At 37.8% G+C, this 18,572-nt stretch overlaps 1 protein-coding gene across 1 annotated transcript in view; it reads right to left on the bottom strand.

Annotated features, from left to right (window-relative positions):
- Positions 1–12,200, bottom strand: part of LOC143238687 (protein giant-lens-like) — a 32,079-nt gene extending 19,879 nt beyond the window's left edge. The window contains exon 1 of the mRNA XM_076479136.1: positions 11,767–12,200. Within this exon, the coding sequence (XP_076335251.1) occupies positions 11,767–11,946 (180 nt within the window). The 5' untranslated portion in view covers positions 11,947–12,200. The remainder of the gene's footprint in view (positions 1–11,766) is intronic.
- Positions 12,201–18,572: the final 6,372 nt, after the last annotated feature.

The following is an 18,572-nucleotide window of genomic DNA, read 5'->3' as shown; positions in this document are numbered from 1 at the left end:
GTCACATTATAACGCAGGCCTGGCATGGCCTAGCGCGTTAAGGCGTGCGCTTCGTAATCTGAGGGTCGCGGGTTTGCGCCCGAATTGCGCCAAACATGCTCGCCCTCCCAGCCGTGGGGGCGTTATAATGTGACGGTCAATCCCACTTTTCGTTGGTAAAAGAGTAGCCCAAGAGTTGGCGGTGGGTGGCGATGAATAGCTGCCTTCCCTCTAGTCTTACGCTGCTAAATTAGGGACGGCTATCACAGATAGCCCTCGAGTAGCTTTGTGCGAAATTCCTAACATTATAACGCCCCCACGGCTGAAAGGGTGAGCATGTTTTTTTTTTCATGCGACCGGGATTCGAACCCGCGACCCTCGGATTACGAGTCGAACGCCTTAACACGCTTGGCCATGCCGAGCCTTAAACCCTGTCACACGTGCAGGCTCAGGTCTTGACCTTTATCGTAGGTAAAACATAAAGCTGACAGTTTGCCCCTTCCTTAGGAAGGTGTACTTGATAACCCTTTCTAATTACAGTCACTTAAATACAGTTTAATATAAATATTTCCTTAAAGACATTTTACGTATTTTCTTGTGGCTTCTCTCAGATAACAACAAAGAAAAAAATATTTGAAAAATTCACTAAATTATATCACATTTGTTTTCACAAACATCACCTTGGTCTGAATCCTTACAACAAACGCCAAGGACAAGGTCTGCCCACGTGGAACCGTTCCCATGTTTCACGTGTCGTAATTATGCACCGAAGTATGGCTTAGTTTGTACGACATGGTTAGTGTCACGGGCACGATACGGTTGATGGCTTGAAGCTATCTTGTGTTTAAAAATATAACGTTACAGAACAACCGAAAGGTGACTAGCTTTTTGTCTTATAGACCCACCTTTCATGTAAGGTAAATTTCTTATTTCCTAGGGCTATTTGTTTCTTTTATCTCTTCGTTTATACGAATTGATATTTAAAAAAAACCAAAAAAAACAGTAAATAATATAGCCACATATAATATATTAAAATAATATAATCGACGAAAACGTATGTCCACCCGTCAGGATTATACTTTCTCATGGTTAGTTTTATGCCGGTCACAGTCAATCGAGCGGTCACAATTTTACTTCTCCGGTGAAATTATTGAAAATGTTTACAAGGAAGCTTTATGAATAGTTTTCCAAGAGGAATTTGATAGCCCTTAGTTTTAGACCGTTACTTGAAATATCTAAACTCTAAATAGTTTGTCGAAATGTGACATTCCATTAGCAGTAGGGCCGGGGGGGAAGGGGGGTTACGGCACTCGACTCGTAATCCGAGGGTCGCGGGTTCGAATCCCTGTGGTACCAAACATACTCGCCTTTCAGCGATGGGGCGTTATAACGTGATAGTCAATCCCACTATTCGTTGGTAAAAGAGTAGCCCAAGAGTTGGCAGTGGGTGGTGATGGCTAGAGTTGCCTTTCCTCTAGTCTTACATTGTAAAATTAGGAACAGTTAGCGCAGATAACCCTCGTATAGCTTTGCGCAAAATTCCAAACAAACCAAACCAAAAGCTTGTAAAATATATTTGAATTGCTGTTTCGATGGCAAAGTATAATTACACTTCAAGGTGTGTTTGTTGGCGATAATAGGATACATAGTTTCTAACTTGTTATTTATACCTCTGTTGAAGCCTCCTGGTGGTGAATCCACACAGATATAGAGAAAACACTTTTATCAGGGCATTATTTTCTTTAACTTATCTCAATACAAAACAATTTATCATTATTCACTAATTTATGATGACGGTTAGCTCTTTGTATGTTTTTTTTCGCAGATAGCATAAGAACGTCATCAGCTTAGGTGTAAAATTAAAACAAGTACAGTGCAAACATGTATTCTTTCTCGTGCTAATATCATAACCCTAATTTATAAGGATACAGAAAAAATAAACAAACATGGCCTCAAATTCCATGTCGTAATAAAATCAGGCTCGTCTGTCAGTGGTCTCGAAGGTTTGGTTTGTTTCGAATTTCGCGCAAAGCTACTCGAGGGCTATCTGCTATAGCCGTCCCTAATTTAGGAGTGTAAGACTAGATGGAAAGCAGCTATTCATCACCATCCACTACCATCTGTTGGGCTACTGTTTTACCAAAGAATAGTGGGATTGATCGTCACATTATAACACCCATACGGCTGAAAGGGTGAGCATATTTGGTGTGACGGGGATTCGAACCCGCATCCCTCGGATTGCGAGTCAAGTGCTTTAACCACCTGGCCATTCTGGGCCAATCTCTAAGGCGAAGTCTACTTGTAATTTCAAATTATTCTGTTAAGTATTGGATCGTTTTTTTTCTTCGTTATGTTTTATATATAATATGAAACTTAATTGTGTCTGTGGGTAATAAAACTTCAATTGAAACAAATTATAGAAAAAGGTTTGGACCTTCTTAGGTCATCTTCAGGTTAACAGAGAGAGTTTGCAGTTTGAGCAAAAAGAGCTAACCTGAAGATGACCATAGAAGGTTAAAACGTTGTTCTGTACTTTATTTTAATTAAAGTTTTATTACCTATACTAGCAGGCTTGAAAATATATTTTTCCTTCAAGTGGGTTTCTCGTCATCACGAATTGTGTTTGTGTGTGTAATGGATTGGATACTGGCACAGGAAAAGCTAACAGTGCTTTAATGAATATCCTATATGTAAGTATGTATTTCTTTACTAAGCAGTGACAGTTTGCACGTCTACCAATGACAAGTGTGTTTACGAGTTACCAAAAAGTTCATGTACCTGATGAACTCATGATGTTGCCGTTTAGCGAAATAGATGTCGCAATAAGTGATTCTTAGGAATTTATCATCGCACATATAATCGCTAACATATTGAGACTTTCCACGTCATAGTTATCACTTTGGTATATCTAAAGTACTAAATTTTAAAGGTTTAGGAAGAGAAAAAACATCTGTAAGTAACTGTGTTTATTTACCGGTATTTAGGTCCTTTGGGTGGCCTTGGAGGGTCAGGTAGAGTCTTGGTCTCTTCCTCCCATAGTTACGGTGTTATTAATAATTTCATGTTTGTGGCAAGTGTTAAATGTTGAATGCAACATGAAAAAAGGTAATACTGCTCTCACAAATGTTCACTGATATGAATTCAAAACCCCTATCAGGACCACGTTTATTCATGTTGGTCACACTCGCTATATGGGAACAGTCCATGTACTCCAATCTTTTTCCACATTGTTGGCTTATTTTAAATGCACTTACATAAATTCCCTTTTAATGTAGGCTCAGCATGGCCAGGTGGTTAAAACATTCGACTCGTAATCTGAAGGTCGCGGATTATAATCTCCGTCCAACCAAACATGCTCGTCCTTTCAGCCGTGGGGGTATTATAAAGTTACGATTAATCCTACTATTCATTTGTAAAAGAGTAGCCCAAGAGGTGGCGGTGGGTGGTGATGACTAGCTGCCTTCCTTCTAGTCTTACACTGCTAAATTAAAGACGGCTAGCGCAGATAGCCCTCGAGTAATTTTGTACGAAATTCAAAACAAACTAAACCAAACCTTTTTAATATGCTATATGATAAACAACAAAATAATAACCTATATAGGTCTAGCAATAGGTGGCATATATTACTAAACGTATGGTGAGAGGTACTACGGTCCCTTTTCATCACGTATGATGGCATACCAAAGATTTTCAGTTCCAGAAATGTTCTTCATTATTCCAGCCAATTCGTATAATGAGCTGCGCCATGTTCGTCGTCACTCGTTACTTCGCATGAGTGGCTCTGAATAGTATTAAACTTTCCATGACGAACAGCCTTTGTGACTAATGAAAATTTAGTTGTAGTTACACTGGAGTTTTAATAGATTTTAGTCGTAGGATAATGAAACCACTCATTTGAAAAGGGTTCTCGAAGAGGGGTGATCTTTATGTTGCACACGTTGTGTATAATTATGAGGTACACAGAGACTAGAACCTGTGGCAAAATCAATATATAGTATGTCATGTAGCAACTAATAGTGCAGCTAAGACTTCTATAAATAAAATACGGCTAGTTCGTATCCAGTTTGTTCAGAGTCTGTGTGAAAACAATAATTAATGATATATTAACTGATTAATAAGTGCTGGGATTATTTGGACAGGTCTCGCTTAACTAATCGATGACTAGGTGGGGTTGAAGTCACTGGATATCACATTTGTGTGAACATGTTGGAATCAGATGACCTTGAATATATACTATAAATGTAAATAAGTGGTAATGTGAGTTAGTACAAATGTATGGCTGTGTGTTACTGTTTATAGTTCTGAAATCCAACTATGCATTCAACTGACCAGTCAATATTTTATTAATAACTTTACCTTTGAAACAAATCTATTCCCGTAGCGGAGAAATCACTTTTTTTTTTTTCTTTTCCTGACGAAACGTAAGCAAGCGCAACGACAGTAGCGGTGATAACTTCATATTCCGAAATTTGACTTCGAACATATACACTTTTTTATTGTTTTTAGACTGGGAGTAACCCAATGAGAAGCTTTTCGGTCTGTAGGTTGAAAGATCAAAGGTTCGAGTCGTGATATGACGCTAAGTACGTTCCGCACTATCAGATGGGAATGTCATAAGTGTAACAGTCAGTCCTATTTCTCTATGAACAATAGCCACGTAAGTTGGTTGCCGTCCCTCTGGTTAGCAGCAGTAAGTTACAGATGGACAGGTCTGGATCTTGGGATTTATGCCTCAGCCGTTTACACGCTGAAGAAGATGTCGCTCAGGTCGAAGATACCAAATTCAGTTGTCTACTTCCTGACCTCAAACATTTGGCCACACTCAAAAAAACAACTTGTCACAATTATGTAGCTCATTGTTTACAGGAAGATATTAAGAAATTTCACATCTGAAACGAGTTAAAACTACTTTCTCACATGGGTGGGGCCAGATTTTCTTAATACAAACCGTTTAAAGAGGCGAAAAACAAATAAGTGATCTATCTCGTACACGTTTACCAACTTTTCAATAAGCTAGTTCCAAAAATGATACTCGCACTCATACACTCACAGTGATACTTGTCGCTAATGCTGTTATAGCCAGGGGGCAGCGCCGTTAGGGCCGGAAGTAAGAACAAGGCCCGGCCCGCCACAGCCATCTCACATCTTTGGCGTGCCTGGCACAATACGCTGAAAGCTCATGAGACTTCTAACGCTTATTTAGCGAGTGTGTGTGTGTACGCGAACATATAAATATATACATACATGGTTCCTGTGTCGTCACCACTTGTTTGGCCTTGAAGTAGAACTTCAGTGGCGCAATTATTTTCACCGCCTTGCTTTACTGTTAAGCCAAATCCTGTTTGATTGTGTACTAGAAGGGAAATTCCCGAGAGAAGCTTTAGCTAAGTAGACCACAGTCCACTTCTTTGCTTTTGACGTCACGTTCCTTATACAGTACGCGACCGACAGAACACCTGATGTTGTGGGTGTCGTCTAGCACTTGCCGTTTATTTGCTGCCCGATTATATTTTCGTGTTTTTCTATAACTAGCACAGCATGGCCAGGTGGTTAAGACACTCAACTCGTAATCTGAAGGTCGCGGGTTCGAACCCTCGTCACACCAAACATGTTCGCCCTTTCAGCCGTGGCGATATTATGATGTTACGGTCAATCCCACTATTCGTTAGTAAAAGAAAAGCCGAAGAGTTGGCGGTGGGTGGTGATGACAAGCTGCCTTCCATCTATTCTCACACTGCTAAATTAGGGACGGCTAGCATAAATAGCCCTCGTGTAGCTTTGCGCGAAATTCAAAACAAAGTAAACCATAACCTCTATAGCTCTGATCATCTGTATGTATGTAAACAATATGCCACTGAAGGATCCGAACCATGGATTCTCTTCACAGTTCGCAGATGATGGGGCAGTCTGGAAAAGTGCCGCAACACCCACGATATCAGCCACTAACATACAACCGCAACTGAACAGAATAAGTGAATACTGTGAAAAATATAGAATAAAAATAAACAGCAAAAACACAACTCGTAGTATTTACGAAATTGACAAAACACAAAAAACAATAGCCAGAATTATATATGAATGACACACTACTCCAGATTGCCCCATCGGAAAAATGTTTAGGTCTGACCTATGATTCAAAACTAACTTGGATCAATCATGTGAACGAAATTAAAAATAAAGTCTGGCGAAGAACTAACTATACTAGGAGTCTAACTGGTAAAAACAGTGGAGCATCTACAGATAACATACTAAAAATCTATAAAACATATATTAGACCTGTAACAGATTATGCAGCTCCAGCATGGATAACTGTAAGCAATAAAATAATTAAAACCAAACTACAAACAATCCAAAACACGCTCCTCACAACTGCATACAGAGTTCCAAGAACTATATCATCTCAGTTCATTCACAAATAGTCGAACATACCAACGATACCAGATAGACTCCTACATCGTACAATAATGTACTTTAATAAGAATTGGATGAAAAACGAATTAATATGCGAACTAGATAGGTACCTCATACATGATGAAGCTAGTCCCAAATACCTCGCCCAAGTTAACTTATATTTTAAATATAAAAATAAATATAATATATATATATATATGTATATGTATTAAAGAATAAAAAAATGCTATTTTAAATATAAAAATAAATATAATATATATATAAATAATAATAATAAAATAATAAATATATATATACATATATATATATCCATTAAACAATAAAAACAATGCCACCAACAAACTTGAAATTCTGCTGATAGAATAAAATAATCACAGTATACGAGCCACACACAATACATGGACATTGACCTGAAAAGGATCAAAATAATATTCAGTTCTACAATTATAAATACCAATCCTACAAGAACATAAGTAAGGGGAGGAGAAAGAGGTCACAGAGAACCTGACCCTCCAGGTTATGAACTTTTCTTACCCAGACACCGACAGACAGAGAGTGAAGTTTATAGCTCTGACACACTTGTTACTAAAGTTTTAGCGTTTATCGTTTAACGCATATAAGGCATTCGGATAACTAGCGCTTTGTGAATAATTTAACACACGAACCGTCACGAATCAAAAGAGTTAATAAAAATCACTAAAACGATTCTTTCAATTTCGATCTTTTTATAAGTGTAAAGAAAGGTCTAGAATCCGATATGTTTTGGTCAAGTTCTTATTATTAATTTTAATAAAAGCAAGCTACCTACATAATTCTGCACTGCATTAACCTAATGAATAATTTATGCAATTTATTGAACTGATATAACTAAAAGTTGCATTGCCATAAACAAAAATTTATAATGATTAGAATGTATCAACTCATCAATGTATAGAATCATATTTCGTCCACAAACCCAATAATATCTCGTGAGTTTCTATCAGATTAGAAGACATAGGCTTGTCCTGATCCAAATATAACAAGTTAACAATACAAAATAATCCTCGCAATTAAAAATATACATAATAAAAACGAAAACGTAAAAATACAATATATTATATATCACACATTTTAGCCAATACAATTAATGAAATTAACATTACAAAAAAACATTAACATTTGTTATGTACTTCATGAACTGTAATTATTTCCCTCAAACGTGACACTTTCGGACATCTTTCACATTTTAAAACTCAGGTTACCGAACTGTGTTCATGCCACTCACTTCCGGTGGAGTCGGTATTGCATTGTATAAAACAATATTGTTTTTCTTTTACGGCACTCAGTCTAAAAAAGTAGCGAAAAATACTGGAAGAAATCAATCCTTTTGCAAAATGTATATCCACCCACCCCAGTGGTACAGTGGCATGTCTGCGGACTTACACGCTAAAAAACGGATTTCGATCCCCGTGGTGGGCAGAGCACAGATAGCCCATTGAGTAGCTTTGTACTTAATTCTAAACAAAACAAAACAAAGCAAAATGCATAGATAACTTAGATGCCCTCTATGATTAATAAATTTAAAATAAATTGCAAATTACACTGTGCTTTAAATATATATATATATCACAAAACTTTGTGTATCTGTCTGTTTGCTCCGTATCTAACTAATCCTAGAACGATAGACCAGTCTCAGTCAAGCTTTGTAGGATTATAGCTTGGGATACAGCACACATTATTGGGTGGGTTCACAACTCCCCACTGTTGCCGTTATTGAACGTATATTAAATCACTGGCGAAGGGTAAAGTTAACTACATTTATATATAGCGTCACGTTCTTACGTCAACAACAACAAAAAAAAAACTTCATTAAAATCTGCATCCTCTGATGGGACAGCGCTAAGTCTTTGCATTTACAACGCTAAAATTAGGAGTTCAATTCTCCTCAGTGGACACGACAGATAGCTCGATGTTACATTTTCTATAACATAAGAAACACACAGGGTGTGAGGAGGGCACGCAAACGTATTATATAGCTGAGAAAGTGTGCTAGAACTCTCTACGTAAAAATGCAAAGAAAAAAAAAAGACTACCACTGTTGCAATAATACGTAAATGAAGTTCATACGACAACAATCACTGATATGAAGAGTCGTTTCCCGAGTTACACCAACTTCCTACTTTGACGGGTGACCTTTCAAATTCATCTCACAAAACGCTTCTGCAACTAATGACTTCCAATTAATTAATAATGTGTAAGAGCATGGAAAGATATTATAGACGAGTGATGAAGCTGATAGCAGAAAGCAAAGCTACATTTTCCTCTACCTCTTCCTACAAAGTCATCCTAACCATCTCACAATGTATACCATATGTATTTTACACACAGCTGATGTAGACATTGAAACTAACTAAACTAAGATACAGAACAACGTTTCGACTTTCTTGGTCATCTTTAGCTTAACAAAGAGTGTTTCCAACTGACCATTGCTGGGCAAACTCTCTTTGTTAATCTGAAGATGACCTGAAAAGGTCGAAACGTTGTTCTGTACTTTATTTTCGTTAAAGTTTTAATACCAATACCAGCCGTCTGCAGAATATATTTTTCTCCATGTAATTTTCTCTTCATTATGAATGTATATTATATTTTAACTATAAACGTAATGAACACCAGAATTTTATATAACACTTTTGTTGAGATAATAATGAATAGTGTAATAATATATTATGTTGTAGATAAATTGTGTGAAAGTTAAGATTTCTGTGTTATTTATCACAGTATCTATCCTAGATTTTTTTTTTGTAAGTTTACAACTCGGACAAAGGATGGGTGCCTCAGCTTGTAATAACATAAAAACGAATCACTAAACGTTAATTATATAACAGTGGTTTAAACCCGCACTTTTCTTTCAGAAATAAGCGTAGGCGTAATATTTCTCGAGCATCAGTTAACAATCGTAAGTTAATGACCTAAGATGTTCTTTCGTTCGTTTTGTTTGTTTCAGAATTTCGCGCAAAGCTACACCAGGGCTATCTGCGTTCTGCCCACCACAGGTGTTGAAATCCGGTTTTTAACGGTGTGAGTCCGCAGACATGCCGCTGTGCCACCAGGAGGCTACGAATTTCGTATAATTTTTTTAAAATATACTAATTCTGTGAAAAATAAAAGTAATTACAGTAATTAACACTTTGTTCGTTCTTAACAGGTGTTCCATTTTTAATTTCAACTCGAAAAATATTTTATTCGGAAAAATTTAAAAAGTAAGGATCAGATCTGCGGTAACCACAGCGTCATTAGTTGCGTCAACAAAAGTTCTACACCTTTGACATTTCTTATATTAACAATTTGTTCGAAGTATTGTGTCCAGTGGTTACAATGGATGTGGTTACCCAAGGTAGGCTACGATTTTGTAACTCTCTAGGTGGGGGTGGGGTCATATTTTGTAGGCATACATATTTGATAAGTATAAAATGACTAAAAAAAAGTATAAAATGACTAAAAAAAACAAACAATAACCCGAGCGCTTTCTACAGGTGGACCCTTCCTCTCCAGGGCCAAGCCGGGAAAGACTTCTTGGAACCTTCGTGTTATTTCTGACATCATATACTTAATAAGTGTCTGAGATTCGTAAAACTATGTGGCCACTTCTGTAATGCGCTACATACAGAAAAAAAAAAAAGGATTTTAATTAAAGCTGACTGTATTTCGAACTCCTATAGGAACTGCACAAATAATGGCTGAACCATGTTGCAAAGTGTAGCTATTAACCTGAAGAAAATAATTGTATTCGTGGTAAAGCTTTAACCTATAGTCTGACCTTCTGGAAGGTAGTTGGTCAGCAGCATATCTTTTACCTACTTATACACATCAAGCGCAAGGATATACTGCCATCACGGGTATCGAAACCTGGTTTCTAGCGTTGTAAGTCCGCAGACATACGCCATGACTATGTTTGTTACTTTTCAAGAAAATCGTGTTAGTCATTCCAACATTTATGTTAATAAATGTTAAATGATTCGATGATTGAAATCTACAGGTCTGTGGTTATTATTCAGTGAAGCAAACTAAGAGTGAGCGGTTGGGGCGTCTTCCCCACCCAAGTCGTTTCACTAAAACGTAAAACGTCTAACTAATGGCCTATGTTTATAAGGAGTTACTAATATTAATACAAGATGTCCGAAGATTATGGAACCATAGATGGTTGGCAGCTATTCTTAATTTCAGATGACGCTGCAAAGGCCCTGTATGGCCAGGTGGCTAAGTCACTCGACTCATAATCTGAGGGTCGCGGATTCGAATACTCGTCGCACCAAACATGCTAGCCCTTTCAGCCGTGGGGGCGTTATAATGTAACGGGCAATTCCACTATTCGTTGGTAACAGAGTAGCCCAAGAGTTGGCGGTGGGTGGTGATAATTAGCTGCCTTCCCTCTGGTCTTACACTGCTAAATTTGCGAGCGCAGATAGCCCTCGTGTAGCTTTGCGCGAAATTCAAAACAAAACAAACCAGATGACGCTGTCAAAGCACGAGAAGATAGAGTTACTCCTATTGTATGGTGGAGAAAGATAGTTCCAGCGGAAGATTACTGTTGAATTTAATGCACGCCATCCATAGAGAGAGAGAAATATCACATATAGTGCTGTTGGGAAATTGTTTGTTAGATTTAAGGAGAGTGGATGACATTAATATGTTAATTAATATTAATTAACATTTCCACACTTGTTTCGAAGTACAAAAAACATCATGTAGAACCCATTTCGAAAAGTTTGATGAAGTGTTTATGGTTCTAGAACTTTCGGACACCCTGTATACACAAAGTTTCAAAGTCAAATTTCGAAGTTTGTTGTTATTTTTCTTCATGACACTCCAGCTCTTACATATTTATTCCAGTTGACCTATGAACTCCGAAACGTGCTACATCATCAACAGTTTACGCACTTTGTAGAAACGGGGTTTCAACTTTGCCTTCCCCAAGCCTTTTTGTTACGGATAAAACAGCTGTAAACGATTGATCCATGTAACTCTTTGAGGAAATCTACACCTGTTCAGTCGTATTAACCATACAACATATTGGTGTATCGCCACTGTTTCAGGACACCAACAGCTGTTGACCAATATTACCCGTGTAATATCGTTTATTATCAACACTTTTTGAGGAAATCCGTTTCTTTTCATTGATGATACCTGTATAGCATCCTTGAATCTGGTTATTGTCTGAAGAAATCCAATTAACATTATCATTCGTAAATAAATACGAACTAATTAGTGTTTCATCATGATTTATACATTGTAGTTTTCATCCCTTCAACCCTAGAACCACGAGTAATTAACTGGATTACGACAAAGCTATTACAACATGTCCGACTTGAGAAAAATAAAAGCAAAACCAGTACTCACCCCACGCTGGTAGAAAACTCTATAAACTGGCTTGTATCCTTGACGAATACTGAGAGGAAGCTTACTAGCCACAAGGGATCGTGATGTCATGACAATAACATAAAATATTGTAAGAGTCACGAGTAAGCACCATCTGGTCACTTGTCGCTGGACGTCTGTAAGGTGGATGTGATCGGCCATCTTCGTCTTATGATTTCCGATCAGTCTCAAGTTAAGTCAGAGAAACTGTCTAACAATTTATTAATTAATTCAAATATTGTGCAGAAATCACAGTAGCCTAAATTGAAACTGAAATTGATTTCTTTGAATAATCTCGAAACTTGTTCCCGCGTGCGCCAAGAACACGCTGTTAAACACAATCTCACAGAAACTAATTTCACTTCTTACGTGAGCCACGGAAAACTTACACACTCATTGACGTTTCTTGCCGCGGTTTGTACTCCACGAGCATATATAAAGGCAACAACATGAATGACTTGGACCATGCCCACTCTGGCACATTAAGAGGGTATGTAGACTAATGCAGAGGAGGAGACAGCGAAATAAGTTGCTAATGGGATCGTAAACTGACACGTAGTTTAATACATTCGGGCTTCTACCTTTTAGTTCTTTTTTTATTGAGCAATTTTAATATTATTTTCAATGATCTGTGTCTATGAATATCTTGAAATAATTCTTATTTGTATCGATCTGTCCGTTTTGTTCTTTTTTTAGTATATTTTTATATAAATGAGTAATTTAATATTACGCAATGTTCTCTTCAGAAGATTTCATTTTTATCACGTGACTTCTTATATACGCTAAACTTCCAAATACTTTAACCACAATTTTTGTTATGAATAAAAAACGTACAATACTCCATTAATTTTAAAACAAGTATCAAACAGTCAGTTAAGGTGTAGTTTCGTTAATGGTTGCAAACTTATCGTAATAAGGTATGCTGTTTCACAGCTAAGAGATGCGTCTGAAGAATTATCTCTGAAGCATACCTTTACCAAATGAAACTTGTTCTCTTATTTCGAAAACGATTCGATTTTACACCTGGAAAAGTTTGCACTTGACGCGAGGACAAACAAAGAGAATTTTCAAGCAATATTCTTCCAAGTTTACTGCCAATAACAACTGGCTGACAAAACTGTGATAATTTATATGACAGACCAGGTCGTGAAAACAATAAATGTGTTTGTTTTGAATTTCGCGCAAAGCTACTCGAGGGCTATCTGCGCTAGCCGTCCCTACTTGTAAGAGTGTAAGACTAGAGGGAAGGTAGCTAGTAATCACCACCCATCGCCAACTTTTGGGCTACTCTTTTACCAACGAATAGTGGGATTGACCGTCACATTATAACGCCCTCATGGCTGAAAGGGCGAGTATGTTTGGTGTGACGGGGAATTAAATAAGGGCAAGAGTATTACGTAATTAAATAAAAATAACGAACCATTGAAAAGAACGTTTACTGATTTGAGGTAAACGTTCGTTTGTGCACTAGATAAGGGTTAGGCTAAAATGATAGCCATTGGTTACCGAGAACACATGTTACGTATCGCCTGTTCCCAAGATGATATCAGTCACCCACCAGCTGTTGTGATCATTGCGACCGTCCTCGCTGTCCTTCATCAAACATCTGTTTGCATTGTTTAATCGGAATCTATCTGATAAAGACAGTTTTAATCATGTGGTTTACAATCGACAATACACGGTTATCAACAAGAGTTATCTTAAATGAACCATAAAAAAAGCTCAGTAGCTCGAGTACACGGATTGAGGAACACTTTCACGAGAGAGGATCCTCTTAACAATCCACATGGAACGTCTCCCAGTATTCAAAAGGAAACGACCATGAACGCTCTTAAAACAGGACGATTTATAAATTTTCAATACACGCGAGTGTCTACAAAGAAACATTCCCACTACAAAGGAAACTCTATTCATACGACTAAAGTGTAAATTTTCCTCGCAGGGAAGACACATCGGGCTCTGTGCTATGTCCATCGTAGAGAATCGAGTCCCTGATTTTTAGAGTTGTAAATCCATAAACTTGCCGCTGTCTCAGCGGGAGACATTCGAATGAAGCATGCATTATAAAAAGATATAGTAACTTATTATTTAAGGATTAAAGCATACATTATAAAAAGATATATTAACTTATTATTTAAGGATTCACAGACCACACTTAATTTGCAGGAATAAAATCCAGTGATGAATAATTATTGAAGAATTAGAATAATACAATTATAATACATTTTCGTATAATTTAGGCCCTGCATGGCCAAGCGTGTTAAGGCGTGCGAACCGTCATCTGAGGGTCGGGGGTTCGCATGCTTGCCCTTTCAGTCGTGGGGGCGTAATAATGTTACGGTCAATCCCACTATGCGTTGGTAAAAGAGTAGCCCAAGAGTTGGCGGTGGGTGGTGATGACTAGCTGCCTTTCCCTCTAGTCTTACATTGCTAAATTAGGGACGGCTTGCACAGATAGCCCTCGAGTAGCTTTGTGCGAAATTCAAAAACAAAACAAACAAACAAATCGTATAATTTAGTAGCGTCATGATGGCAGCCTGTTCAGATTGAAGGTGCAAGGCAGAATAAAATCTGTATTATAATTCATGAGTTTATTAACCTTCTAATTGCCATTGCAGGGTTACTGTTTAATACATGGCGAGTCTAAGCACAAAGAATCTTTGTTGTAGTTAATATTAACCTTCTCCGAGCGAGTCTGGGGAAGAGATTATCCGCAACGCTTTTTGGTTGCCACAGTTACCTTAATATTTTTTTTTTGTTTTAAATTACTAGTAACCACACACACGTTAATATTTAAAAGTAACTTATCCAAACACTTTGAAACCGTTTTTACTAAACTAAAATAAAATTATTTTGTTTGTTTGTTTTTGAATTTCGCACAAAGCTACACGAGGGCTATCTGTGCTAGCCGTTCCTAATTTAGCAGTGTAAGACTAGATTTTACTTCTGGGAAGGCAGCTAGTCATCACCACCCACCGCCAACTCTTGGGATACTCTTTTTTTACCAACGAATAGTGGGATTGACCGTCACATTATGACGCCCCCACGGCTGAAAGGGCGAGCATGTTTGGTGCGACCGGGATTCGAACCCGCCACCCTCGGATTACGAGTCGAACGCCTTAACACACTTGGCCATGGCGGGCTATACAAATCTACATCGCACAATGCAGGAAAAACGATTTCTATATTCGAACTGGTTTATATGATATATTTATATCCATTAAATTATTGTATTCATAGCCCCCTTCTTTTAAAAACAATTTTTTACAGAGGATTAATTCCGTATAAAATGTGATAATAAAACTTTGCATTATTATTCGATCAACGTAGTCACTCGGTTGAAAAAAAAATTCATAAATCACGAGCTGTGACGTAATGGTCTCGGGGTAAATGATATCAAAACCTCCAACAAATTGTAACAGTTCCCACTGACTTCAGGTTGTTACCTCTATTGTGCAGAGATAAATATGGCGTAAGAACTATTGAAGCGTGAAATATAACTTTTTTTTTTTCCATTAAAACTTGAGTTATCTGGCTTCTCTTCGTTCGGTTCTTGCTTCCTAAATTTCTTGCGTTTCCGGTAATTTAGTACAGTGCGTATCTGGAGATATGGTCCCAAGGATTTACATATGTCATTAAAGTTCCAATATATTTCGACCTCGTGACGACTGTTCACGTGTAACTTCACTTACAAACACACACACAAATAAAAATAAAAAAATGGTTCCTTTGAGAAAAAATACTCTTTCTGTGTGTTACACTTGGCACTCCCGCGATTTCCGAAGTAATGTTTATTTAGTGGAAAATATACATGCATTTAGACTTAACGTGTCTGCTTGTAAAAGAAGGCGTAAGTGCTAAGCCTAACACTTTTCCATTTCGTTCGTGTTCTTGACCCGGCATGGCCAGGTGGTTAAGGCACTCGACTCCTAATCGGAGGGTGGCGAGTTCGAATCCCCGTCACACCAAACATGCTCGCCCTTTCAGCCGTGGTGGCGTTAAAATGTGAGATCAATCCCACTATTCGTTTATAAAATAGCAGCCCAAGAGTTGGCGGTGGGTGGCGATGACTAGCTGCCTTCCCTATAGTCTTACACTGCTAAATTAGGGATGACTAGCGCACATAGCTCTCGTGTATCTTTGCGCGAAATTCAAAACAAACCAAATCAAACCAAGCCTTTGTGTTCTTCACGCAGAGCCAAAATTATATTCAAAGTCGAGGAAGAGATAGGATAAAGAGACAGGTGAAAAAAAGCCAACGTAAGTTCTCCATTGTCCATCGGTGGCGCACTGGTATGTCTATGTACTCACACTAATAGAAACCTGGTTTTGATACCCGTGATCGGCAGGGCAGCGATAACCGTTTGTGCCACTTTGTGTTTAATTCCAAACGATCAGTCGATCACGTTTTTGAATTATTGTTGGATTAGTAATGAAGTGTCCAAATTTTACATATTAGATTTATATAAAATTTAAGTTATTACATTAATTTTCTGGGGGCATCCCCACATTCCCTGATCACTAGTCATACAGTTCATACAGGTTCCAATCCCCGTCATACCAAATATTGTGATGGTTAATCCCATTATTCGTTGGTAAAAGAGTAGCCCAAGAGTTGGCGGTGGGTGGTGGTGACAAGATCCCTTCCTTCTAGTCTTACAATGCTAAATTAGGGACGACTGGCGCAGATAGCCCTTGTGCAGTTTTGTGCGAAATTCAAAAACAAACAAACAAAACAACTAACTCTTTGTCTAATAAAATGAGACAGTATCTGTCGACTCAAACACAAAAGGGGTTTTATAAAACCAAATAAGAAAATGTTCGCGTGTTTAGTAGCATGTGTGAAATAAATGATTTTTGGTATTAAACATAAAGCTACACGAAAGGCTATCTGTGCCTGCCCACCATGGATATCGAAACTTGGTTTCTAGCTGTATAAGTCTGCAAACTGTGCCATGGAGGGAATGTGAAATAAACAACAAATTTTAAGAAAAATATAGCTGAAACAAATTTAGAATCTACTGTAAGAGCGCAATAAGAATTTTGTTTTTGAATTTCGCGCAAAGCTACACGAAGACTATCTGCGTTAGCCGTCCTTACTTTAGCAGTGTAAGACTAGAGGGAAGACCGCTAGTCATCACTACTCATCGCCAACTTCTGGGCTACTCTTTTACCAACGAATTGTGGGATTGACCGTCACATTTTAACGCCCCCACGGCTGAAAGAGCGAGCATATTTGGTGTGACGAAGTTGTAATGTGACGGTCAATCCCACTATTCATTGGTGAAAGAGTAGTCCAAGAATTGGCGATGGGTGGTGATGACTAGCTGCCTCCCCTATAGTCTTACGCTGTTAAATTAGGGGACAGCTAGTGGATATAGACCTCGTGTAGCCTTGCGCGAAAATTCAGAACAAACAAACAAAATTTGTATGTTTACTTAGTATATAAACCAAAAGTGGAAATAATGTAACTGACTTTATTCACATAAATAACTAACGTGAGTTCTCCACGAGGTGACCAAAAGCCGCCTGGAAGGTTACCTGTTTTAATCACTCGCACCAGTGTACAGTAGTTTGTTATCTGTCAATCAGACAGAAGACATTCAAAATGACATCATGTAAGGAACATTAAACATTGCAATTTTTTTCTACCGTGACATCAGGGAAAGGTGCGTATTCCATGAATCACGAGAAGAATTTTGGATTATGTAGTCTACAGCACAGCATGATATAGGAACTTCAAAAGCAACATATAACAACATTTGTTACTTCTAATTTTGGTTTTATGTACTTCTGAAACAGAACACTTTCGGGGTAGGGGGATTCCTGCGTAAGCACATCTAGTAGAGGTTTATATGCACGAGATGATATTTATACAGCAAAGTGTTTGAGCAACACCAAATCAACTACTTTCTGTCAAACACGCCACTTGGGGCGCTGCGATTAACATGATTACGCTTACCGCTCTGTTTGTTTGTTTATTTAAAGTTAAGCACAAAGCTACACAATGGGCTATATGTGCTCTGTCCCCCACAGTCTTTCAAACCAGAATTAAAGCGTTGTAAATCCGCAGACATACCGCTGTGCCACTAGGACGCCTTACCGGTCTGAGTGGTCAACTAAGAAGTATATAGTCTTTGGTATGAGCATATTAAAGGTATTGTCCACTAGTTTATTGTCTAGAGTGACGTCACTCTACGTATTTTTATTTACACTTGTGCCTGATAAAGTAGACATGCTAAACTGTAACCATCAACAGTTTAACTAACTTGTGCTTAAGATAACTGAATCAAATTCGCTTAAAATAACTATCACAAAAAAAATAAACGTTTTAAACCTGTGTAATATTTAGATGAAGATTCAGTTGCAGAGATATTCCAATATTAGAGTCGGTTGGGTGTAATTTTCCGAAGAAATTTAATGTGTCCTATGATTAAGTTATAGCAGTATGAGTTAAATCAGATCAGTAAGTTGAAAGACTACAATCTCCTTGTGAGAGTAAAATGTTCAAGGTCTTTAGTTTATGGAGTTGATACAACCAACTGATATCGTCAACTACTTTCGACAAGGGCTTGTTGATGCGTGAAATGAAAGGATTTGTTGAGTTAAATGGGTTTTAATATCGTGATATATTTCTGTGTAGTAAGATTTACGTTAATCATACCAACAATTTAGTTTATTCCCTAAGGGCTCAGAGGTATATCAAACCGGATTTCGATACCTGTGGTGGGCAAAGCAGAGATAACCCATTTTATAGCTATGTGCTTAATACCAAACAAAACATGGTG

Source organism: Tachypleus tridentatus, chromosome 2 (genome assembly GCF_004210375.1).
Source record: "Tachypleus tridentatus isolate NWPU-2018 chromosome 2, ASM421037v1, whole genome shotgun sequence".
In the NCBI taxonomy this organism is placed as follows: domain Eukaryota; kingdom Metazoa; phylum Arthropoda; class Merostomata; order Xiphosura; family Limulidae; genus Tachypleus; species Tachypleus tridentatus.
Note: the sequence above shows the minus strand (reverse complement) of the source record. Positions and strands in the feature narration are given on the sequence as shown.